Here is a 26239-nt window from a genome sequence, read left to right as displayed (position 1 = left end):
ATAGCATTTGTAGATTTACATGAATTCTTTTGACAAATTTGACTGGAATACACTATTTGAAATACTGAAAGTTGTATAATTAAAAAATGGAGCAAAAGACTATTTACAACTTTTATAAAAAACCAGAATGCAGCTGTGAGTCTGAGGACACGAAAGGGAAGCAGTGATCAAGAATGGAGTGAATCAGGTTTGTAGCCTATCCCCAATGCTATTCAATAGGTAGACTGAACAAGCAGTGGAGGACAACAGAAAAATTTGGCAAGGGAATCAAAATGCAAGGAGAACAATTCAAAAATTTGACATTTGCAAGCAACACTAATTTTGTCACACATTAAAGGTCTCTGAAGAATGGTTGATCACAATGAATGTGTCTAAAAGGAGTTGTAAAATGAAGACAAAAAGTGAAAATGATGCATTCCTGGAGCAAAGAACTATCTAGATGTTGACATGAAATCACATCTGCTACAGTGCTGCGGATCTGAGAGCAACTGTATAACTCCTATCATCTCATCGAATTGATCACGGTAGACAAGATAGTTTAAGTATAATACACTGAAAAGGAAACATCTTTGAAATGAGTATATTTATTATGCATGTATTTTTTTATTACCAATGTACTACTAGTTCCTTTATGGTTGATCACAACAAATTGTGAAATGTTAGTTACATGTTCTTTACTGATGACCTTCAGTCTCTCTCTCTCTCTCTCTCTCTCTCTCTCTCTCTCTCTCTCTCTCAACCCCCCCCCCCCCCCCCCTCCTCCCCGCTCTTTCTTCAACATCATGCAACATGTGGGAATGCATAACACTGGAAATTCCTGGATGGAATAATGCATATATGTCGATGTGAAACCTTCCAAAAAGATTTTCAGATGATGTCATGTGGCTCTGCTTCTAAGAAAGATATTGGATGATTGCAGAGATGCCTATAATCTTCTGACAGAGTAGCAGCACATCAATTACACTGCAGTAAAGGAAAAACTTTCTAGCAACCATCAAAGTAGTATTTAAGCAGTCTATCCTTTTAATGGTGCCCATGTCTATATACTTTTAGCAATTCCTTTGCCTGAATTCTCATACATTTTTCTCCAACTTTAGCACTTTCTGTAGCACACTCTCAAAAACAGTTTATGACACCATTTGAATGATCACTACTGGGACTGAATTTCAGCAGTATGGTGGTATAAATATTGAAACACTACTAGTAATAGTAATATTAATAATAATTAAAATCAACTATTGCATATTACAAGGCATTAACTAACCAACATTGGAAAAGACGTACGTTTTTCTTTGATCTCTCTTTTAAGAGATTCTATCCTCTCCTTTTGTGCTAATTCCTTTGCTTTCTTTTCCTGGACTTCCATTTTTAATGCTTTGTATTCTCTTAGCAACGCTAACCTTTCTTCTTCCTTTGACTGCAAGAAATAAAATGCAGCATTATTAATAATTAGTTGTTATTTTTGTGGGTTTGGCTTGAATGTAATGACAACTGGACTGTTAGACCAGTGTCAGTCATCAGATAGCTGTTTATGGAAGACAGACATACTATATAAATATTTTCAATAAATTTAGTAAACTGTCTGTCAGTGCTGAGAAATATGGAAAACAATCAACATGCAAAAAAGCTCAAGGTGATGACTCATCATACAATTTCTGAGATTTCCAGGTTGAAATTCCAAATTTTCCAGAAGTAATTTTTTGTTGTATGTGAGAGCAAGTTTTATTTATCTAACTTCCATGGCTGCTAATTAAACACTTTTAGTTGCCACTTGATTTAATGGTGGTTATTACACATTGAGCTAGCATTGTAATCAAGTTTGCTAAGAAATATGAATACAGGGTGTGCATCAAGACCGGGAACACTTTCAATTATTTACTGCACAAGAACCAAACACTGTACAGATATCATACATATGTCATTTTGAAGAGAAACTCAAAGTCTCTCTCTTCCCCCCCCCCCCCCCCCCCACATATATATACAGCCATAGCGTAGTTTGGCAATTTGCCAATAGTCAGTGCTAGCCAAAACACGGCCGTGTTACAGAAGGGGACAGCTGCTTCATGAAATGGCTACCCCAATCGCCAAATCGCACTGTGAGAGCCTTTTTTTTCTATGGGGACAAATTAATGATCTGGTGTACGTACTGCTTCTACCACTCAACGTAGAAGAGCTCCGGGAGAATACAAGAAGTGACTGCCACACTGGTACGGGCATGGCAAGAATTCTATTACCATATTGACATCTGCCGAGTCACTCACGGTTTGCATACTGAATGCTTGCAAAAAAACGCACCTTTCAGAGTTTCTCTTCAAAATGCAATATGCATGACATCTGTACAATATTTAGTTCGTGTGCAATAAATAATTTAAAGTGTTCCTGGACTTTATGTACACCCAGTATAATGTTCAATATGAATAGCATGTTCAATATTAATACTCTGTAACAACAGGAATATGTAATAATTTACTATATATTTTATTCATACTGAGAAAAGTTATTAGAACACAGTATGAAGGAAAGGTAAAGTAGCACACAACAAATTTACTAATGAATTTTTATTGTTCTACAGTACAAAAAATACTCGCCTCAGTATTCAAAAATAGTGTCAGCCAAAACCAAAAGAATGTCACATCAGCTTTAAACTGATTTGGAAGTAGTATTTGAAACAAAATGGTTGAGAATGTCACAATGAAAGACTATTGATTCAAAAGGCTCTAAGCACTATGTGACTTACCTTCTGAGGCCATCAGTCACCTAGAACTTAGAACTAATTGAACCTAACTAACCTAAGGACATCCTACACATCCATGCCTGAGACAGGATTCGAACCTGCGACTGTAGCGGTCGCTCGACTCCAGACTGTAGCGCCTAGAACCGCACGGCCACTCCGGCCGGCGAAAGACTATTCCAAGAAATATTTGAATGAAGGTAATTCAGACATAATATGGCACCACATTTGCTTACAAATTTTACTGAAGATAAATGAAATTAAAAAGCACTATGTTACTCTACATAACCTCCTTCACTGGACAGTGCACTTCTTAGCCTATGTGTTCATACATCGGAAGCAATTCCCTGAAGTTGTCAGTGAATTACCCCAACTACTACCACTTTCTGTAGCTCGAGCACAAGTAATTTGGCGAGTTTAGAATAGGTGCATTTCACCACTTCACTGACCCATGCACACTGGTGTGCAGTGCTACAGAGGGGGAGAAGAGAAGTGGGCAGAGGCAGATGGAGGACAGCAATTAGGGAAGATCGAGGCCTGGAGGTTATGGGAGAGTGTTCCAACTAGTGCAGCTATGATTAAAACAATTTATTACAGAATAACCATTTGACATAATAATTTACTAATATATAAGAAACTATCAGCCTTGATTGCGGTAATGAAACCAATCTTTACCTAGGTTTCAGCCCAAATAATTGACCCGTCTTCAGAATATATACCTGAATCTATAATTTGTCTAAGAGGGCATGTCTTATTTCTAGACCATGCCCTCTTAGACAAATTATAGATTCAGGTATATCTTCTGAAGAAGGCTCAATTATTTGGGCTGAAACCTAGGTAAAGGTTTGTTTCATTACCACAATCGAGGCTGGTAGTGTCTTATATATTAGATTATCACAATTGCTGACTGTGCTGCTATGTTGAAAGTACATCATAATTTACATTTGATGCAGTTACATAGTTACTAGTTTTTTTTAGACCACTTATGTTAGTAAACCTCAATGTATGCTCCCTCGGTAGCTTGGAGAATGTTGAGATGGTATTCACGTTCCCACCAGGTGTTTCGTAACATGTATTCTGTCACGGTATCCACAGCAACTTGTATCCTAGCCTTCAGTTCATCAATGTCAGCAACTGGTGTGACGAAGACTGTCCTCGATATAGCCCCAGAAAAAAAGGTGAAGGGGCGTAATATCTGGAGAGCAGGGTGGCCAGGGTGTTGGACCGTTCTTTGCAAGCCACCGATCCGGAAATGTTTCATCCAGGAAATCACACACTATCAAAGCCCAATGGGGGGTGCTCCATCTTGCTGGAAAAGTATCCACGGTCTATATTCTTCTAACTGTGTGGCAATGAACTGTTGCCAAACATGGAAGTAAATGTTAGCGGTAATGGATTTTTCCGTGATGAAAAACAGACCAAAAACCTTGTTATGCATGAGGCCACACCAAACATTCATTTTTTCACTGTTTCACAGTAACTGTACAGTAGCATGTAGAGACTCTGAACCCCTTGTATGGACATTATGCCTCGTTACCATTCCACTGACACGAAAGGTGGATACATCAGTAAAGAATATGCGATTTAAGTAATCATTAGCACCATCAATCCTGTTTAGAATCTCAGCTGCAAATTCAGCATGTGTCAGCAAATCATTCGGTTGCAAGGCCTGCAAGATTTGCACTTTGTAAGCACACAACCTAAGCCTTTCACGAAGAATCTTCACCACACTTGCTTGCGATATTTGAAGTTCACAAGAAGCTCGACGAGTCGATTTAGACGGACTCTGTCAAAATGATTGTCTAACACTATCAACAGTTGCATCACTTACACAAGGCCTGCCACTTCGAGGACGATCTTCAGCACTGCCCGTTTCGTTAAACTTTGCATACCTCGCTTTACCGATTTAAAGTCAGGAGGGCTGCGTCCATAGGAAGCCCGAAATTTACGCCGAACACTGACTGGTGATTTCGTTTTGTGAAAAGAAAGCACACACTGCTCTTTCACCTGCTCTGATGCCATTTCTCCAGCAATTAACGTGACCTAACAGACCGCATTGGTGTTGTGGAGCACTAGCACCATCTACTGGTCGCAACAACTAGTAACACTAGCCTATGTAACAGCATCAAATGTAACTTATTATGACAAATGGTTATTCTGTTATAATTTTTTATGATCAGGGCAAGACTTTGCGCTCACCCTGTATTTCTTCTGTAACCCAACATTTCTTTACAGTCACTTTCGTTGCCTTTATGTCTGTCTGTTCAACTTAAGTGACTGCCCTTTTTTCGAAAGTTCATTCCTCTTCAACTGAACTGCCTACTGTGAATTTTTTGTCACAGCATCTACAGCCTTAGATAACCTCAAACACATCTCGCCCATCCTCAGTGCTTCAGTATCCAACTCCTTCCACTTTGATTCTTCCAGAAGATTATCTTACACTTCTCTCTACTCTTCATTACTCAATCGTGATCCGAGTATCTACATCTGGGTATGCCTTAAAACCCAATATCCGATTTTGGAATCTCTTCTTACGATCCAAGTGCATCTCCTCCTCTAATAAATCATTAACAGTATATTCGCTATTACCAGCTGAAATTTGTTGCAGACAGAGCTATTGAAATAATAGTCTGCTCACTCAGAACATGGCATACAGACTTATGAAAAATACCCAATCACTGAGACATGTAACATTTCACTGCCACACCGAACACTGAAGTGGAACCGAGGCTTGCAGCAGAAAGTGACTGATTACAATCTGGCAACAACCCAAGATTCTTGGATTTCCCAAATTTTAACCACACCATTATGGCTCACCTATATTACCATCGAGGGAGTACATGCAGGTTATGTAATTAACATAAGAACAATGAACAACTGGAACCAACTGAATGAAGCATTGCAGTTGTACAGACACCGACTTCATCTTCGGGAATATTTTGCTCTGTCCTGTCACCCAGATGTTGGCTTTTTGTCATTTTCCTAAATCACTTCAGGCAAATACCAGATATGTGCGTTCAGCAAGACCACAGCTAACCAACTGTCCTAGCCTCATAAAACATTCTGTGTGCATGTGTACTGGAGCTACTTGTATTCATAGTGTTATGGTGAGACATCTTACACCATCATGACAATTTCTGGGTTAAATAAGCACATACATAAAACAGAATGACATAGATCTGGTCTGCTGCTCTGGTCTGCTGCTATCTGCTCAAGCAGTCTATGAATGATAAAGTACAGAGGAAAATCACAGGTGTATCAGTAATGGTAACGCTAATGCAAAAAGAATGGATAGGAAGATCTGTTACGACTAGACCTCTAACAATATATAACAGCAAATAATCACCACAGAGACTTTTTTAAAATAGTGCAAACTTACATTTTTTTCATCAGATTCAGACTTCTTTTTCATTTCACTCATAGCCACACGTCTCCGTATCATCTTCACCTCCTCTTCTGGACGGATGCGCATCATCATCTCTTCTATGATTGGTCGTATTTGTGGATTACACACACTGGATAGTACAACATGCTATTACGATTGGTTTGCGTGTTAAAAATAAAAGTTAATAGTCAAAGAAATAATATAAATACAAAAGTTACAAGACATCAGAAAATATCAGGGTATTTACAAATATTTAGCAAATTACACAGCACAGTAGTGTCACCTAGTGAAATGCACAGTTACCACTGTTTTAAAGTTTTTCATTTGTTACTGTTAGAAAAAACAGCTCAGAAACAGACGAACAACTAGAATGACAACAGCACAACCAGTGTTCGGCTGTAGTGAACTGTTTAAATACAAACAAATATGAACCTAGACTATACTAGATGCCAGTCTTACAACAACCTTTACTTAGCATTCGCATTCATTGCTTTCATCAACTCGACCAAGTTATCACCTTTCACCCTAAACTAGACTTCAGGCTACTGCTACAGAACTGTGTCATCACAACCAATCAACCCCACTTCAGCACGACACCAGTTGTACCATACTCATTCTAGCAGCTCACCAGAAACTGGCTAAGGTTTTTCAGCTTGCATTTAAGGAAACTTGCGAAAAATGGAAATTGTGTGTGAGAGATTTGTTATATGACTTAACAATTTTGTAATGGCCAAAATCAACAACCGTGCCTCAAATCCTATTGTTCAACTTTTGATAATCACCTTCACAGATGGCTGTTTACAATTCATCACAAACATGATTCTGTGAGAAGTAAATTATGTTAAGATGAGATCCGGAAGGACTGGCACATGACTTATTGTGATACATCCCAAGGCACGATGAGACTGCAACGTATTTGATTTTGCATTAACATCTAGCTATGAAAAAGATCTGTTCCCAACAAATGCCACAAAACTGAAGTGTCAATTACTGTAAGGAAATGCTTAAAAAATTCTATCAACGGGAAGCAAGATGTCGATACAAAATCCTAACAGGAGACAAAACTGTCATATTCCAGAAACTAAGTAACGATCACTTGTTTGTGTGTCCGAGTCAAAGTGAGACAAAGAGGTTTACGACAATTACTGAAGTAGAAAAAATAAATTAGAAACTAGAATGCAGATTACCATGGCTGGCTGATCATGAGAATAGAAAGGAGAAGAGAGCCACTCTGCATTACATTAAAACCACCACCCTAAAAGCCGTACAGTGGAGGACACAGAGGGACAAAGGACATACCCTAAAACTCATATCAAATGATAAAACACACCCTCACAAATAGAACATAGAACTAAAGCTACTGTTGGAGCATTGTCGCCTAACACTGAAGGTAGGGTGCTGGGAAATTTAAAAGTCCGCCACAGACCGGCTAAAAGTGGGCAGTCCAGCAAGAGGTGAACGACTGTAATTTGGAAGCCACAGCGATATTGAGGTGGGTCCTCGTGACGGAGGAGGTAACTAGGTGTGAGCCACGTACGGTCGATACGGAGTCGACAAAGAACAACTGATTCTATGCAAGACGCCCGCAGGGAAGACTTCCACATATTCGCAGTCTCCTTAATGACACAGTTTGTTGTGCATACTGTTACGTCACTCCGTCTCCCAAAGCTGAAAAACCTTGTGACATAAGACAGAACACACGGCAGTTTCATCAGAGATACCCATTTCCAGGGGAGGTTTCCGCATAGCCTGTCAACAAGTTCGTTACCTGGGATTTCAACGTGTCCTGGGGTCCACACAAACACCACTGAACAAGTGGACCGTTCCCAGGCAGACGTGGCCTCCTGCATGTTTGCTACTAAAGGATGGCGAGGATAGCACTGGCCGGTAGCTCGGAAGCTGCTCAGGGAGTCAGAACAGAGAGGAAACTGCTTACCAGAACAGGAACGAATGTACTGAAGTGGATGAGATATGGCCACCAGCTCTGCAGTAAATACATTGCAGCTGGCAGGCAAGGAATGCTGTTCAATATGGTCTCTGAACATAGGCGAAGCTAACATTACCATCAGCCATCGAGTAAACAACTTCGGAGTCCCAGTACACGTCAAGAATTGAGAGGAAGCGACAGCAGAGAGCGTCGGGGTTAAAATGGTCCTTAGGGCCGTGCAAAAGGTCCAAACAACGCTTCGGCCGAGGTATACACCGTGGAGGTGTACGTGAATGGACCTCAAGCAGAGATGGTAAAGAGAAGGACTCCAGTTCAGAGAGAAGGGATCACACGCGAACCGAAATCGTGAGCCCTAATGTTGGCCACCGATGCGGGAGGTAAACTGCTGCATGCGGGAAAAGAAGACAGTAATTCAGATGCTCAGAGGAGCTACAAATGTGTGCAACAAAACTGTCAAGAAGTTGTGCACATCAGATCCACAATCGAGGGACTCTGGCCTCCACCAGGACACTGGTCACCCGACTCTTTCTAAAAGCTCCTGTCGCTAGGCAAATGCCACAGTGGTGCACTGGGTTGACTAAACGCAATGCTGAGGGCACCACCGAGCCGTAAACCGGACTCCCATAGTGAAGGCAGGATTGAACAAGGGCTCTGTAGAGCTGCAGCAACGTAGAGCGATCTGCACCCGAGTTGGTGTTGCTCAGGCAGCGGAAGGCACTGAGATGCTGCCAGCACTTCTGCTTACGCTGACTAAGTCAATTGAGCTTCTGGATGTCCTAAGAATCACTATATCTTCACTACAGTGAGTGGATCATCAATAAGATGAAGTTCAGGTTCCGGACGAATGGTACGACGCTGACAGAAGTGCACGACACACGACTTTGCGGCAGGAAACTGGAAGCTGTGGGCTAGCGCCCATGACTGTGCCTTGTGAATGGCACCCTGCAGGTGCTGCTCAGCAACACCAGTACTGGAGGAGCAGTACAAAACGCAGAAGCCATCTGCATACAGAGAAGGGGAGACCGACAGCCCTACAGCTGCTGCTAAGCCGTTGATTGGCACTACAAAATTGAGACACACTCAATACGGAGCCCTGAGGAATGCCATTCTCCTGAATATGAGGGAGGGGGGTGGGGGGGGCGGATTATGGGAGGCACCAACCTGGACACAGAGAGTACGGAGCTAGAGGAAGTTTTGGATAAGTGGAGACCCCACTTATACAATGTGGCAAGGATATGATGTCACCAGGTCGTGTCAAATGCTTTACGGAAGTAAAAAAAGACAGCAACCAGATGTTGGCATCTGAAAAAAGCTGTTTGGATGGCAGACTTGAGGGACACAAGATTAGCAGTGGTAGAGCGACCCTGGCAGAAACCGCCCTGACATGGAGCTATTAGGCCATGTGACTCCATCTCCCAACCCAACAACAAACACACAATATGTTCCAGCAGCTTATAAAGAACATTGGTAGGGCTGATGGTCCAATTACTATCCGCATCAAGTGGGTTTTTACTGGGTTTGAGCAGTGGAACGACAGTGTTCTCCCGCCTTGCGATGAAAAGATGCCATCACACCAGATCTAGTTGAAGATGATGAGGAAATGGCACTTGTAGTCAGAAGAGAGATCATCTGAATGCGGATCCAATCCGGCCCACGAGCTGTGCCGGGTCAATGTGCAAGTGCGCTGAGGAGCTCCCACTCCATAAATGGAGCGTTAAAGGGTTCACTGTGGCGTGTAGTGAATGAGAGGACTTCCCTTTCCACTCGCCGTTTCAGGGTGCAAAAGGCTGGGGGGGAGGGGGGTGTAGTTCTCCAACGCAGAGGTTCAAACACAGTGCTCGGCATTCGCGTTTGCGTCGGTACAGAGCACGCCATTGATGGTAACACCAGGGACACCTGTTGGGGTCTGGTACCCAAAAAGACATCTGATCTTTGTCCAGACATGGGAAGGTGACATATGGCACCCAATGGTCGACACCTACCTCTACCAACACTCCTGTTTCCGTCGTTTTACAAGCTGGCATACACGGGTACGGACTCGCTTAAAGGCTATCAGATACTGTAAAGAGTGCCGCTCATGTCACTGTAGAGCTTGGCAACTAATTGCCTAATTGCCTCAGTAATTTCCGGCAACCACCAAGGGACTGTTTTTCGCCGGGGAGGGGGGGGGGGTGGGGGTGGGGGGGGGGGGGGGGGGCACCCTAAAGAGCGAGGGATCACCTGTTCAACCGTCACATCGATGTTACCATGTCAGGGAGAGTTTAAGTTAAAGTTTCCCAATCCACCTTGTTTAAAGCCCATCTGGGCAGGCATCTGTGGGCCTGACGCAGGGGCAGTGACAGGAAGATGGGGAAGTGGTCACTACCACACAGGTTGTCACGTGATCTCCAGTGGATAGATGGGAAAAGTCCTGGGCTGCGAATTGATAAATCAATGGTCAAGTAACTAAGTAACCACACTCAAATGTGTGGCAGGCCCAGTATTTAGGAGGCAGAGATCGAATTGCGTCAGTAAAGTTTCAACAGCTCTGCCTCGGCCAGTAACCACGGTGCCACCCCACAAGGGGTTATGGGCGTTAAAATCTCCCAAAAGTAGGAAAGGTTTAGGGAGTTGATAAATCAGTGCATCTAATACATTCAGGGGTACTGCACCATCTGGAGGGAGATATACGTTGCAGACAGCTATTTCCAGTGTCATCCATATTCTGACAGCCACAGCTTCAAGAGGGGTTTGAAGGCACACATTTTCACTACAGACCGAGTTTACGACATAAATGTGAACTCCACCCGACACTATTATAATAGCTACGGTTCATATAATATCCCTTATAGTTGCAGGGGGCAGGTGTCTGCATTGCCGGGAACCAGGTTTCCTGGAGGGCAATGCAGAAAGCAGGTGTAAAGCTTAACAGTTGCCATAGCTCAGCCAAGTGGTGCAAAAAACTGCCGCAATTCCACTGGAGAATGACATCAGCGTGCGACTGGGAAGGTTTGGAACGTTCAATGAGGCAGTTTATGCCTCAGGGTCACCTGCTGCCACCGACTTTTTGCCTGAGCAGTCTATATCCATTGTGTGTGAGGGTCCAGCAGAGCTTTTAGGAAGCAGTGGTGTGGGCGCCACCACAAGTTCCTTGTTCTTGGGGGTCTTCTTTTCTGATTTCTCGTACTGTTCCTTGGGTTTCCCTGGCTGGGAGGACTTCACTGATTTAGTCTCTGGACTGAGGATGAGTGTGAAGCCCTACAACCAGCTGCTTTTGGGCTCTTCAGCCACTGGCAGGTGTCACCTTTCCCACTAGCAGAAACCTGGAAGAAAGTGACCAAAGGGACCCCTTCCTGGTGAGAGGAGCCGAAGAGGCCTTACGCTTCTCTGGCTCAGAAGTGGAGACTGAAATCCCTGATGGTTGGGGAGGGAGGGCGGGGGGGTTTTTGCACCCGAAGTAGGTGGTGCGGGAGCACGGGCACCTCCCGGCCGCAGCAAAGGCCACCTGGCATGATGGCCATTGCCGGGAGTCCTGATGCCCCAGGGTGAGTGGCATCTACTCCTTGGCACACGTGGGGAGTTAACGGTGGAGGCATCAACCGACAGGGTACATGGCAGCCCCACCACAACGGACATGCTACAGTGCTGGATATGAGGTGCAAAGAATTCCATGGTCATCATCGGTGCAGAAAACTACACTGCATAGTGGGTGGAGGAAAACAATCACAAAGGTGTCCTCACCCAAGAGATGGAGGATGAGTGGGACTGCAATGCCAGAAGAAGGAAGTTGGCTATATATCTCGATGCACGATGGACACTAAGCACCATGTAAGGTGCCCTTACCCAACTGGCTTGCTCGTCAGGAAAATTTTGAAAAATGGAGGTCAAACCCTACAGAGGACCATCACAAAGGTCAAAAAGCATGAGACTCCTTTTAGTTGCCTCTTATGACAGGCAGTAATACCTTTGACCTATTCTAGCCCCCGGACCTGCAAGGGGGCACACACTATTCATAATAAATTATTCTTATGTTATACCATTTTCTGCTGTTGTTGGTATTACCATATACTCATCTGACCAAAAATCTTTGTCTTTTTCATTTCCCTTCACTCACCACTACTACTATAATTAGATTGAGCCTCTGCATTTCCCTTTTCAGTATTTTCTAGCTTCCATGCCACATTTGAACTTCTGAAATTCAATGGCCAAACTCTTAGAATGTTATCCTTTCATTGATTATTGAAGCTTTTTCTCAAGGTCACCTTCCCCTACGGCAATCCCCTCCCAGAGATCTGAACAGGGGACTAGTCCAGAATCTTTTGGCAATGGAGAGGTCATCATGACACACTCACTTACAGGCCACATGTCCTGAGGATACAAGTTATGTGCCTCTAATGCAGTGGTTTCCTTTGCCTTCTGCATCCTCATGCTGTTTATCTTTGCTGATTTTTCTGCCTTTAAGGGCAGTTACCCACCCCAGTTGCTCTGAACCTCTGTCCACTCCTCATCCTTTTGAGAAGGCCGACCATTGAAAGAATGAGGGTGGCTTGTTATGCCGGAAGTCTTTGGCTGACAATCACGATTATTAATCAAATTTAAGTGGTGGCATGTTTCGAACCTGGGACCATGGACAGTTTGATTAGTACTCACAGGTACTACCCCTAGACCACAAGTGCACCACATATGTCCCATCATTAAGCAGACATGCCATCTTGCTATTGCAATGACAAATGATTACATGTATTGTCATGTTAAAGCTTCAACATAGAGATTCTCATGCAACAATCTGGAAGTGACAATACAGGAAATAAATTTCCTGTACAAGTCCATGATCATTGTGAATATTCCACAAATAAAAACATCAGCATCACTTAATATATTTATTTACAATGCTATTTCAGCTAATTCCATCATAAAAACTAACTCAAATTAAAAGAACAGAATTGCATGTCCATTACAAAAAATGGTAGAAAGTAGTTGAAGGTTTCGTGACAGACTGCTGGCGACAAACAGACTACTGCTGGCACACAAACAGACTACTGCTGGCACACAAACAGACTACTGCTGGCACACAAACAGACTACTGCTGGCACACAAACAGACTACTGCTGGCACACAAACAGACTACTGCTGGCACACAAACAGACTACTGCTGGCACACAAACAGACTACTGCTGGCACACAAACAGACTACTGCTGGCACACAAACAGACTACTGCTGGCACACAAACAGACTACTGCTGGCACACAAACAGACTACTGCTGGCACACAAACAGACTACTGCTGGCACACAAACAGACTACTGCTGGCACACAAACAGACTACTGCTGGCACACAAACAGACTACTGCACACAGACTGCTCGGTTTGGTGTAGTTATTTCCGGTGCAGTTCTCTCGTTACTATCTGCAACAGTCATTCACTGCTGCAAGGGAATCCAGGGTCTGTTCACCTTGAAGCTTTCTTCTTTCTTGTTGAAGCTAGTGTCATGTTGCGTATTTCTATGGCGTCTCCGAACAAGGTGGTGTGATAGCTAATCTCTACACAAGTAACTTCTGTGTCAGCAAATTTTACTATGTGGCTGGTCTCATGCTCTGCCAGACAAATTTCTGCACCTGCCCCAACCTGCAATGCCGCTTATTTTACGTGGTCCTGGTGTTCATTGATCATCCTTTCATTCCAATACAAACTTTTCCACATGTACATAGTACGCATTGTGTGTGACTGAGCACAGTAAAATTCATCGAAATGGAAGTTACTGCTGTAGACAAGAGCTATCACACCTGCTTGATCAGAGCAGCTACAGAAATACACAAACACGGCACTAACTAACAAGAATGAAAAACACCTCAAGGTGAACGGATCCTGAATTCCCATGCTGCAGAACGACTGCTGCACATAGCAAGCTAAGAACCACACCGGAATTTACTATGGAACAAGGTCCTTGGACATCTGCACACAAGGTACATAAAATCTACAGCTGCGAGCTCGACTCCACTACACTCCGCCACCAGCAATGGAGGATGAAGCTTTGACAATGCCAGCCACTTTTACTGGCAAAACATCAGAAAAATTATGAATCGTACATCAGCTGAAGAACCCAAAACAAAAGCCAACAGACAGCATGTCATAAAATATCATGCTACAAGGATGATATATTAGATGTTACAAATTTTTACACTACTGGCCATTAAAATTGTTACACCAAGAAGAAATGCAGATGATAAACAGGTATTCATTAGACAAATATATTATACTATAAATGACATGCGATTACATTTTCAAGCAGTTTGGGTGCATAGATTCTGAGAAATCAGTACCCAGAACAACCAGCTCAGGCCACAATAACAGCCTTGATACACCTGGGCACTGAGTCAAACAGAGCTTGAAAGGGGTGTACTGGTACAGCTGCCCATGTAGCTTCAACATGATACCATAGTTCATCACGAGCAGTGACTGGCGTATTGTGAAGAGCCAGTTGCTTGGCCACCATTGACCACACATTTTCAGTTGGCGAGAGATCTGGAGAATGTGCTGGCCAGGGCAGCAGTTGAACATTTTCTGTATCCAGAAAGTTCCGTACAGGACCTGCAACATGTGGTCGTGCATTACCCTGCTGAAATGTAAGGTTTCACAGGGATCGAATGAAGGGTAGAGCCACAGGTCTTAACACATCTGAAATGTAACTTCCACTGTTCAAAGTGCCGTCAATGCGCACAAGAGGTGACCGAGACGTGTAACCAATGGCACCCCATACAATCACGCCGGATGATATGCCAGTATGGCAATGACAAATGTGCGTTCACCACGATGTCGTCACACACGGATGCGACCATCATGATGCTGTAAACAGAATCTGGATTCATCCGAAAAAATAACGTTTTGCCATTCGTGCACAAAGGTTCGTCGTCAAGTACACCAACGCAGGCGCTCCTGTCTGTGATGCAGCGTCAAGGGTAACCGCAGCCACGGTCTCCAAGCTGATAGTCCGTGCTGCTGCACACGTCGTCGAACTGCTCGTGCAGATGGTTGTTGTCTTGCAAACGTCTTCATCTGTTAACTGAGGGATCGAGATGTGGCTGTACGATCCGTTACAGCCATGCGGATAAAATGCGTGTCATCTCGGCTGCTAGTGATACAAGGCCGATGGGATTCAGCACGGCGTTCCTTATTACCCTCCTGAACTCACCGATTCCATATTCTGTCAACAGTCATTGGATGTTGACAAATGCGAGCAGCAATGTCGCGCTACGATAAACTGCAATCGCGATAGCCTACAATACGACCTTTATCAAAGTCGGAAATGTGATGGTACGCATTTCCCCTCTTTACACGCGGCATCACAACAACGTTTCACCAGGCAACGCCGGTCAACTGTTGTGTATGAGAAATCGGTTGGAAACTTTCCTCATGTCAGCACGTTGTAGGTGTCACCACTGGTGACAACCTTGTGTGAATGCTCTGAGAAGCTAATCATTTGCGTATCACAGCGTCTTCTTCCTCCCCCCAACGAACCATGGACCTTGCCGTTGGTGGGGAGGCTTGCGTGCCTCAGCGATACATATGGCCGTACCGCAGGTACAACCACAACGGAGGGGCATCTGTTGAGAGGCCAGACAAACGTGTGGTTCTGGAAGAGAGTCAGCAGCCTTTTCAGTAGTTGCAGGGGCAACAGTCTGGATGATTGACTGATCTGGCCTTGTAACACTAACCAAAACAGCCTTGCTGTTCTGGTACTGCGAACAGTTGAAAGCAAGGGGAAACTACAGCCGTAATTTTTCCCGAGGGCATGCAGCTTTACTGTATGGTTAAATGATGACGACGTCCTCTTGGGTAAAATATTCTGCAGGTAAAATAGTCCCCTATTCGGATCTCCGGGTGGGGACTACTCAAGAGGATGTCGTTATCAGGAGAAAGAAAACTGGCGTTCTACGGATCGGAGTGTGGAATGTCAGATCCCTTAATTGGGCAGGTAGGTTAGAAAATTTAAAAAGGGAAATGGATAGGTTAAAGTTAGATATAGTGGGAATTAGTGAAGTTCGGTGGCAGAAGGAACAAGACTTTTGGTCAGGCAAATACAGGGTTATAAATACAAAATCAAATAGGGGTAATGCAGGAGTAGGTTTAATAATGAATAAAAAAAATAGGAATGCGGGTAAGCTACTACAAACAGCATAGTGAACGCATTATTTTTGCCGAGATAGACACGAAGCCCACGCCTAGTACAGTAATATAAGTTTATATGCCGACTAGCTCTGCAGATGACTAAGAAATGGAAGAAATGTATGACGAAATAAAAGAAATTATTCAGATAGTGAAGGGAGACGAAAATTTAATAGTCATGGGAGACTGGAATTCATCAGTAGGAAAAGGGAGAGAAGGAAACTTAGTAGGTGAATATGGACTGGGAGTAAGAAATGAAAGAGGAAGCCGCCTGGTACAATTTTGCACAGAGCACAACTTAATCATAGCTAACACTTGGTTCAAGAATCATAAACGAAGATTGTATACATGGAAAAAGCCTGGAGATACTGACAGGTTTCAGATAGATTATATAATGGTAAGACAGATTTAGGAACCAGGTTTTAAATTGTAAGACACATCCAGGGGCAGATGTGGACTCTGACCACAATCTCTTGGTTATGAACTGCAGATTGAAACTGAAGAAACTGCAAAAAGGTTGGAATTTAAGGAGATGGGACCTGGATAAACTGAAAGAACCAGAGGTTGTACAGAGTTTCATTTTTTTTTTTTTTTTTTTTTTTTTTTTTTTTTGTGGTTTTAGGGCGCACAACTTCAATGGTCATTAGCGCCCTGACTACTCTAAAAATGCACTGCGAGGCACAAGTTGACAACAACTAAAAGGGAAAACACGCTAAAAGAGACTGACAGGCATAGGATTAAAAAACAACATCAAATGTCCTTAGCGAGGTTTGTCAAATTGATAAAACAAAGAACACGAGCAGCTGCTCGTGGGTCATCCGCTAAAACGGCATCGAAAGTATTAGGCAGGTTAAGATCGAGGCGCAGTTGGTTAAGATCGGGACAGGACATTAAAATGTGTCTAACCGTCAGCAAGTGCCCACATGGGCAGAACGGCGCCGGCGCAGCCGTCAGCAGATGGCGATGGCTGAACCGGCAGTGTCCAATCCTTAACCTTGCTAAAACGACCTCCTCCCGCCGAGAAGGGCGTGAGGAGGACGTCCAAGCCACGGGAAGAGGTTTTAAGGCCCGAAGCTTGTTGTCGGTAAGTGCAGCCCAATCGGCATGCCACAGCGACACAACGCGCCGACAAATGACCCTGCTAAAATCGGACGAAGGGACACAACAAGAAGCTGTCCGAGGCTGGAGGACCGCAGCCTTGGCTGCGGCATCTGCAGCTTCGTTCCCAGGGATACCGACATGGCCAGGAACCCACATAAAGCTAACTGGCGGACTGACGTCCACCAGCCGCTGAAGAGAGCGTTGGATCCGGTGTACGAAAGGGTGAACCGGGTACGGATCACTGAGGCTCTGGATGGCGCTCAGGGAATCTGAGCAGATGACATAAGCAGAATGTCGGTGGCGGCAGATGTAAAGAACAGCCTGGTAGAGGGCAAAGAGCTCAGCTGTGAAGACCGAACAATGATCATGGAGCCGGTATTGGAAACTTTGTGCCCCGACTATAAAGGAACACCCGACCCCGTCATTGGTCTTAGAGCCATCTGTAAAAATGAAAGTCATGTTGATGAACTTCGAACGAAGTTCCAAAAAACGGGAGTGGTAGACCGAACCGGGGGTGACCTCTTTTGGGAGCGAGCTGAGGTCAAGGTGAACGCGGACCTGAGCCTGGAGCCAAGGTGGCGTGTGGCTCTCGCCCACTCGAAAGGTTGCAGGGAGTTAAAAATGAAGGTGTTGAAGGAGGCGACGAAAGCGAACTCCAGGGGGTAGCAGGGCAGAGACATACAACCCGTATTGACGGTCGAGAGAGTCGTCAAAAAAGGAACGATAAGACGGATGGTCGGGCATTGACAGTAGCCGACAGGCATACCGACAAAGCAGTATATCGCGCAGGTAAGTGAGCGGCAATTCGCCAGCGTCAGCATGAAGACTCTCTATGGGACTGGTATAAAATGCTCCGATCGCAAGTCGTAAACCCCGATGTTGTATGGAGTTGAGGCGGCGTAAGATGGATGGCCGTGCAGAGGAGTATACGAAGCTCCCATACTCCAGCTTGGAGCGGACGATCGACCGATATAGACGAAGTAGGACGGTTCGATCCGCTCCCCACGACATACCACTGAGAACGCGGAGGACATTTAAAGAACGGGTACAACGGGCGGCCAAATATGACACATGTGGAGACCAGCTAAGTTTCCTGTCAAAGGTAAGGCCTAAAAATTTGGTTGTCTCCACGATTGGGAGAGCAACGGGACTGAGTCGTAAGGACGGTGGGAGAAACTCTTTGTAGCGCCAGAAGTTAATACAGACCGTCTTCTCGGCAGAAAAACGGAAGCCATTGGCGACACTCCAGGAGTAAAGACGGTCAAGAGAACGCTGAAGACAGCGCTCCAGGACACGTGTACGCTGCGCGCTGCAATAGATGGTAAAATCGTCCACAAAAAGGGAGCCTGATACATCAGCTGGGAGGCAATCCATTATTGGATTGATCGCGATGGCGAACAGAGCGACGCTCAAAACTGAGCCCTGTGGCACCCCATTCTCCTGGCGAAAGGTGTCTGACAGGACAGAACCCACACGTACCCTGAACTGTCGATCCATTAAAAAGGAACCAATAAAAAGAGGGAGGCGACCGCGAAGGCCCCATGTATGCATGGTGCGGAGAATGCCCGCCCTCCAACAGGTGTCGTAAGCCTTCTCCAAATCAAAGAACACAGCCGCGGTCGGGCGCTTCCGCAAGAAGTTATTCATAATGAAGGTCGACAAGGTAACCAGATGGTCAACAGCAGAGCGGCGCCTACGAAATCCACATTGTACATTTGTAAGTAGGCGTCGAGACTCAAGCAGCCAAACCAATCGAGAGTTTACCATTCGCTCCATCACTTTACAGACACAGCTGGTAAGCGAGATAGGTCGATAACTGGAAGGCAAGTGCTTGTCCTTCCCCGGCTTAGGAATCGGGACAACAATAGACTCGCGCCAGCATGCGGGAACATGTCCCTCAATCCAGATGCGATTGTATGTACGAAGAAGAAAACCTTTACCCGCAGGAGAAAGGTTCTTCAGCATCTGAATATGAATAGAATCAGGCCCTGGAGCGGAGGACCGTGATCGGCCAAGTGCGGTTTCGAGTTCCCGCATGGTGAATGGGGCATTATAACTTTCACAATTCGAGGAGCAAAAGTCAGGTGGCCTAGCCTCCTCTGCCTGTTTGCGGGGGAGGAAGGCAGGGTGGTAATGAGCGGAGCTCGAAACCTCGGCGAAAAAGCGGCCGAAGGCATTGGAGACAGCCTCAGGGGCCACAAGGACTTCATTCGCGACCTTCAAGCCAGAAACTGGGGAGTGGACCTTAGTGCCAGATAGCCGGCGCAGGCTACCCCAGACAACAGAAGAAGGAGTAAAACTGTTGAAGGTGCTTGTGAAAGCAGCCCAGCTGGCTTTCTTGCTTTCGTTAATAATACGACGACACTGAGCACGTAATCGTTTATAATTAATACAATTCGCCACTGTAGGGTGGCGTTTAAAGGTGCGTAAAGCACGTCGACGAGCACGTAAAGCGTCTCTACATGCTGCGGTCCACCAGGGGACCGGTACGCGACGTGGAGAAGAAGTAGGGTGAGGGATGGAATATTCAGCAGCAGCGAGAATGACTTCCGTGAGGTGTGCGACCTGACGATCGCAGCTTGTGAAGGTTTGATCCTGAAAGGTCGCCCTGGAAGAAAAGAGCCCCCAGTCTGCCTTGGAGATGGTCCAACTAGAGGAGCACGGAGAGGGAGTATGCTGCAGGAGATGGATAACACACGGGAAGTGGTCGCTCGAATATGTATCAGCAAGTGCATACCACTCAAACCGGCGTGCAAGTTGGGGAGTACATATAGAGAGGTCTAAATGGGAATAGGTATGAGATGTGTCCGAAAGAAAAGTAGGGGCGCCAGTATTAAGGCAGACAAGATTGAGCTGGTTGAAAAGGTCTGCTAACAAGGAGCCCCTCGGGCAGGAGGCTGGAGAACCCCAAAGGGGATGGTGGGCATTGAAGTCTCCAGTTAACAAAAACGGTGCAGGTAGCTGAGCAATAAGTTGCATCATGTCTGCCCTGGTAACGGCAGATGACGAGGGAGTGTAAACGGTACAAAAGGAAAACGTAAAAGTGGGGAGAGTAATGCGGATGGCGACTGCCTGCAGGCCGGTGTGCAACGTGATGGGATCGTAGTAAATATCATCCCGGACCAGCAACATAACCCCTCCATGAGCTGGGATTCCTACCATAGGGGGTAGGTCAAAACGCACAGAGGTGTAGTGTGCCAAGGCAATGTGATCGCATGGGCGTAGCTTCGTTTCCTGGAGGGCTACGACGAGCGGACGATGCAAGCGGAGCAGCAACTTCAAGTCCTCTCGGTTGGAGCAAATGCTGCGAATATTCCAGTGAATAAGTGCCATCGTAAGAAAAGGAAGATGAGAGAAGGGGTCACCTCGAAGGCCGCTTAGGGCCTGGCTTCGAGCGAGCACTGCCGCCGCTATCAGTAGGCGGACAGTCATCGTCCATGGGGTCTATAGGGTCATCGGCCATCTCGGGAGGATGGCCGGGAGGGGGAGCTTCCTCCGCCGGTGAATGGCCAGATGTACGGCTACCGGCGGTGCGGCCAGGCGAAACGGATGACGGCCTGGGGCGGCAACCGCTGGGTGGCGCAGGAGAAGAGATGCGCCGTGGCGGAGAAGGAGAACTGTGCTTCCTATGCGCCTTTTTGGAAGGACGTTTGGTGGAAGTATCGGTCGAAGGCTGGGAGGTCGAGGGACGGAGGAAGTCAGCACGGGATGGTTCCTTCTTGAAGGACCGTGCATCTGACTTCGGTGTCTTCGACTTAGCAGAAGCTGAGGAAGTGGCTGGTGTCTGTGGTGTGATGGGAGGAAGAGGAGACGTCGACCGCGCGATCTTAGCACTGGCCGAACGGACGACCGTGGTGCTGAAGGTCAGATCGCATGTCTGGGTTGCGACCTCCCGGGTAGTCCGAGGAGAGGCGAGGACAGTACTATATTTCCCCGCTGGGAGCAGCGTGGGCTTCCTACTAGCCAATAGCTTGCGAGCAGCCGAGGTGGACACTTTCTCTTTGACCCGAATTTCTTGGATGCAACGTTCGTCCTTATAGACAGGACAGTCGCGGGAGGATGCGGCATGGTCACCCTGACAGTTCACACAACGAGGAGACGGAGGTGGACAGTCACCCTCATGGGCATCCCTGCCACAAGTGACACATTTAGCCGCATTGGAACAAGACTGTCGAGTGTGATTGAAACGCTGACACTGGTAGCAGCGCGTAGGTGTCGGGACATAGGGGCGAACAGAAATAACCTCGTAGCCTGCCTTGATGCGCGATGGCAGCTTAACACTATCGAAGGTCAAGAAAAGTGTCCGGGTCGGTACAAGGTCGTTGTTGACCTTTTTCATGACCCGATGGACAGCCGTCACGCCCTGCTCAGCGGGGAAAGATTGAAGCTCCTCGTCAGTCAATCCGTCGAGGGAGCTAGTATAGACTACACCACGAGACGAATTCAAAGTTCGGTGGGCCTCCACCCGGACAGGGAACGTGTACAGGAGGGTGGCCCGAAGCAGTTTTTGTGCCTGAAAGGCACTCTCAGTTTCTAGTAATAAGGTGCCGTTACGCAACCTGGTACAAGATTTGACAGATCCGGCTATGGCATCAACGCCCTTCTGAATAACAAAAGGGTTGACAGAGGAAAAATCCTTTCCGTCCTCAGTGCGAGAAACTACGAGGAACTGTGGGACAGGCGGTAGTACTTTTGTCACTGTTGGCTGGTCACGTTTCCGTTTTTGGGTCGAAGTCGAGACAGATGGAGTAGAATCCATTGCGGAGGAATCCCCCATGATTGCCAGCGTCTCCGATGGCGCGCTCCTTCCTTGTGGGGACCCTCTCAGAGGGCACTCCCGCCTTAGGTGAATGTTTACACCTCAGGTCACACCTCCCGAGAAACAGACGGAGGGACCAATCGGCATGGTCAGAAGGTATCAGCTCAGGCAATCACCCCTCCCCGGGCCTGGCCTTTACCAGGGGGTACGCGCGTGCCTTACATGTCTACCCAGGGCGGGAACTTACGCGTTACCCCGTCACCGGCTACGCGTGCGAACGCGTGGGTCGGCCTTCAGACACGCACAGGGAGGAAGGAAGAGGAGGAAAAAGAAGAGAGAGAGGGAGAAAGAGGACAGACTGTCTCAAACGCCAAGGCGGAGACCAGAGAAGGCAAGGAGAAGAAGGCAATGAGAAGGCAAGCAGAGAAAGGCAATGAGAAGGCAAGCAGAGAAAGGCAATGAGAAGGCAAGCAGAGAAAGGCAATGAGAAGGCAAGCAGAGAAAGGCAATGAGAAGGCAAGCAGAGAAAGGCAATGAGAAGGCAAGCAGAGAAAGGCAATGAGAAGGCAAGCAGAGAAAGGCAATGAGAAGGCAAGGAGAGAAAGGCAATGAGAAGGCAAGGAGAGAAAGGCAATGAGAAGGCAAGGAGAGAAAGGCAATGAGAAGGCAAGGAGAGAAAGGCAATGAGAAGACAAGGAGAGAAAGGCAATGAGAAGGCAAGGAGAGACAGGCAATGAGAAGGCAAGGAGAAGTCAAGGGAAAGAGTAAGGAAGACAGTGAGGTGGAGAATAGCAAAGAAACGAACCAACAAAAGGAAGGAAGAAACGAGAAGTGAAAAACCAAAAAGACCACGATTATAGGTCGTGGAACCGTCCGTCTCCGGACGCAGGCGCTAACTACCCCCGTGAGGGGGATGGACTCCTTTTAGTCGCCTCTTACGACAGGCAGGAATACCTCGGGCCTATTCTTACCCCGGACCCGCAGGGGGGGTACAGAGTTTCAGGGAGAGCATAAGGGAACAACTGACAGGAATGGGGGAAAGAAATACAGTTGAAGAAGAATGGGTAGCTCTGAGGGATGAAGTAGTGAAGGTAGCAGAGGATCAAGTAGGTAAAAAGACTAGGGCTAGTAGAAATCCTTGGGTAACAGAAGAAATATTGAATTTAATTGATGAAAGGAGAAAATAAAGCCGAGCTAGGGGAAGATCTGTTTGGATTCTGTAGAAATATTGGAACACATGAGGCAATACTGACCCTACGACTTATCTTAGAAGCTAGATTAAGGAAAGGCAAACCTACGTTTCTAGCATTTGTAGACTTAGAGAAAGCTTTTGACAATGTTGATTGGAATACTCTCTTTCAAACTCTGAAGGTGGCAGGGGTAAAATATAGGGAGCGTAAGGCTATTTACAATTTGTACAGAAACCAGATGGCAGTTATAAAAGTCGAGGGGCATGAAAGGGAAGCAGTGGTTGGGAATGGAGTGAGACAGGGTTGTAGCCTCTCCCCGATGTTATTCAATCTGTATATTGAGCAAGCAGTGAAGGAAACGAAAGAAAAATTCGGAGTAGGTATTAAAATCCATAGAGAAGAAATAAAAACTTTGAGGATCGCCGATGACATTGTAATTCTGCCAGAGACAGCAAAGGACTTGGAAGAGCAGTTGAACGGAATGGATAGTGTCTTGAAAGGACGATATAAGATGAACATCACAAAAGGAAAACAAGGATAATGGAATGTAGTCGAATTAAGTCGGGTGATGCTGAGGGAATTAGATTAGGAAATGAGACACTTAAAGTAGTAAATGAGTTTTGCTACTTGGGGAGCAAAATAACTTATGATGGTCGAAGTAGAGGATATAAAATGTTGACTGGCAATGGCAAGGAAAGCTTTTCTGAAGAAGAGAAATTTGTTAACATCGAGTATAGATTTTAATGTCAGGAAGTCGTTTCTGAAAGTATTTGTGTGGAATGTAGCCATGTATGGAAGTGAAACATGGACGATAACTAGTTTAGACAAGAAGAGAATAGAAGCTTTCAAAATGTGGTGCTACAGAAGAATGCTGAAGATTAGATGGGTAGATCACATAACTAATTAGGAGGTGTTGAATAGAATTGGGGAGAAGAGGAGCTTGTGGCTCAACTTGACTAGAAGAAGGAATCTGTTGGTAGGACATGTTCTGAGTCATCGAGGAATCACCAATTTAGTATTGGAGGGCAGTGCGGAGGGTAAAAATTGTACAGGGAGACCAAGAGATGAATACACCAAGCAGATTCAGAAGGATGTAGGTTGCAGTGGGTACTGGGAGATGAAGAAGCTTGCACAGGATAGAGTAGCATGGAGAGCTGCATCAAACTAGTCTCAGGACTGAAGACCACAACAACAACAACAACAGCAGCATCATCTTCCTGTCAGTTAAATTTCACGTCTGTAGCACATCATCTTCGTGGTGAAGCAATTTTAATTGCCAGTATTATAAAAACCTGATTCAACAAACCTTACAACTTGCAAAAGTCAACATCAAAAACAAATGCCTAATCAGGGGACTATCTTGGCTCATAAAATGAAATAAATACATTAAGTTCCAGCTAACACCCCAATTAGGCATATATTTTTGACGCTGAACTGAACCTTGTTTTACAAATGGTTCAAATGGCTCTGAGCACTATGGGACTTAACATCTGTGGTCATCAGTCCCCTAGAACTTAGAACTACTTAAACCTAACTAACCCAAGGACATCACACACATCCATGCCCGTGGCAGGATTCGAATCTGCGACCGTAGCAGTCGCGCGGTTCCGGACTGCACGCCTAGAACCGCGAGACCTCCGCGGCCGGCGAACCTTGTTTTACAAATTCGGTGCATTAGCTTTTTACAATTATTTAACTTTTAATTATTTACCTTTTGTACCTTGATACTGAGTAGTGAACACTTGTCATTCTTTATGCGCATATAGTCTTAATTGCAGATCTGATGATGGCAGAAGCCAAAAAGTATTATAAAGGAAGAAATGTTAAGCAGCCAAGACTGTTTTATTCACAAAAATCTGTAAGTGCAGCAGAAACCCTGAACATATCAAATAAGTAGTTTAACTAAAAAGAAAGAAATTACCTCCACTGCCTTACAATAACAAGAAACATGTTTTTTACTGAAAGCATTTATACTTTTTTATGATGATATAATAGTTTCAAACAGGACTCAGCTTCAACTTCATACAGCATCTGACCTAATTATCTTTCAGTTAGAATGAGCAATCTTATCTACTGCTGCGTACTCTACTAAAAAACTTATATATCACTCACTTATATCACAAATGGCATTGTATATTGTACTTTATGTGTAGTAAGTCATGAAAAATTCTGTGATCTACAACCATGTTTTATCACACTCATGGGTGAAAGTTATGAAGTACCACCTCCCCCCCCCCCCCCTTATGTTTTTTGTAGTTAATGCACAGGACGTGTACACAATGTATTAAAGTACTCTAAAGCCTGCTCATTACCTAAAGCAGGTTTTCTGAATTTATCACACAGTTTAAGTTTTCATGGCAAAACTTACGATAAACAGGGCACAGTATTTTAAAAATGGCACAAACATTGGGCTATGCTACATAGCCACCTGCACAAATACCTATATTTAGCTTTCAGTTTTGTTGGCTACATCAACTCTTAACCAGATTAACACCTTGCGACAAACCGAGACCTCTTGCTACACTATTACACTGTGCTGATTTTTGGTTTGGGGTTGGGGTATGTACTCTATCATGCACTAACCCACTAGGGATATATATAAAATTGCAAATAAATTTCATACAGTGAACATCTCATCAGCAATAAATAAATTCATCAGACATATTCAGCACCAAGAAACCAACAGGTCTGTTTCAGTCTTTATTTTCATTCTGCAGCCAGTTCTGGCTCATTATGAGAAAGTACATATAAGCAACAAATGGAATTATGAGATGTACAGAAACACAAAGTGTAAGTTGAGATTGCAGAATGTTTATCAAGAACAAGATTTTTTAGGGATGTATGCTGATCCAAAGGTAACAGGAAATTATCAATTTAGGAAATACGGAAGCGTCCGATCCCGCCCATCTGCTTTGACCCATGACGTCACAAATATGACAAACGACTATAAACCACGATTCCAATACGGCACGTATAAAGTCAT

The 26239-nt window shown here is 45.2% G+C and overlaps 2 protein-coding genes and 1 long non-coding RNA gene across 8 annotated transcripts in view; 2 read left to right on the top strand and 1 right to left on the bottom strand.

Annotated features, from left to right (window-relative positions):
• The window catches only part of LOC126143121 (disks large homolog 5-like), an 886848-nt gene that overhangs the window by 290677 nt on the left and 569932 nt on the right, over positions 1 to 26239 (bottom strand). For all 6 annotated transcript variants that reach the window (XM_049915303.1, XM_049915307.1, XM_049915306.1 and 3 more), the window contains exons 2-3: positions 6111 to 6246; positions 1285 to 1417 (exon numbers count right to left, since the gene is read on the bottom strand). In XM_049915303.1, coding sequence (XP_049771260.1) covers positions 1285 to 1417; positions 6111 to 6246 — 269 coding nt within the window. The remainder of the gene's footprint in view (positions 1 to 1284; positions 1418 to 6110; positions 6247 to 26239) is intronic.
• The window catches only part of LOC126143152 (uncharacterized), a 189889-nt gene that overhangs the window by 143274 nt on the left and 20376 nt on the right, over positions 1 to 26239 (top strand). The gene's annotated exons all lie outside the window — the stretch shown is intronic.
• The window catches only part of LOC126143143 (uncharacterized), a 242246-nt gene that overhangs the window by 201188 nt on the left and 14819 nt on the right, over positions 1 to 26239 (top strand). The gene's annotated exons all lie outside the window — the stretch shown is intronic.

The sequence above is a fragment of the Schistocerca cancellata genome, unplaced genomic scaffold (genome assembly GCF_023864275.1).
Source record: "Schistocerca cancellata isolate TAMUIC-IGC-003103 unplaced genomic scaffold, iqSchCanc2.1 HiC_scaffold_782, whole genome shotgun sequence".
Taxonomy (NCBI): domain Eukaryota; kingdom Metazoa; phylum Arthropoda; class Insecta; order Orthoptera; family Acrididae; genus Schistocerca; species Schistocerca cancellata.
Note: the sequence above shows the minus strand (reverse complement) of the source record. Positions and strands in the feature narration are given on the sequence as shown.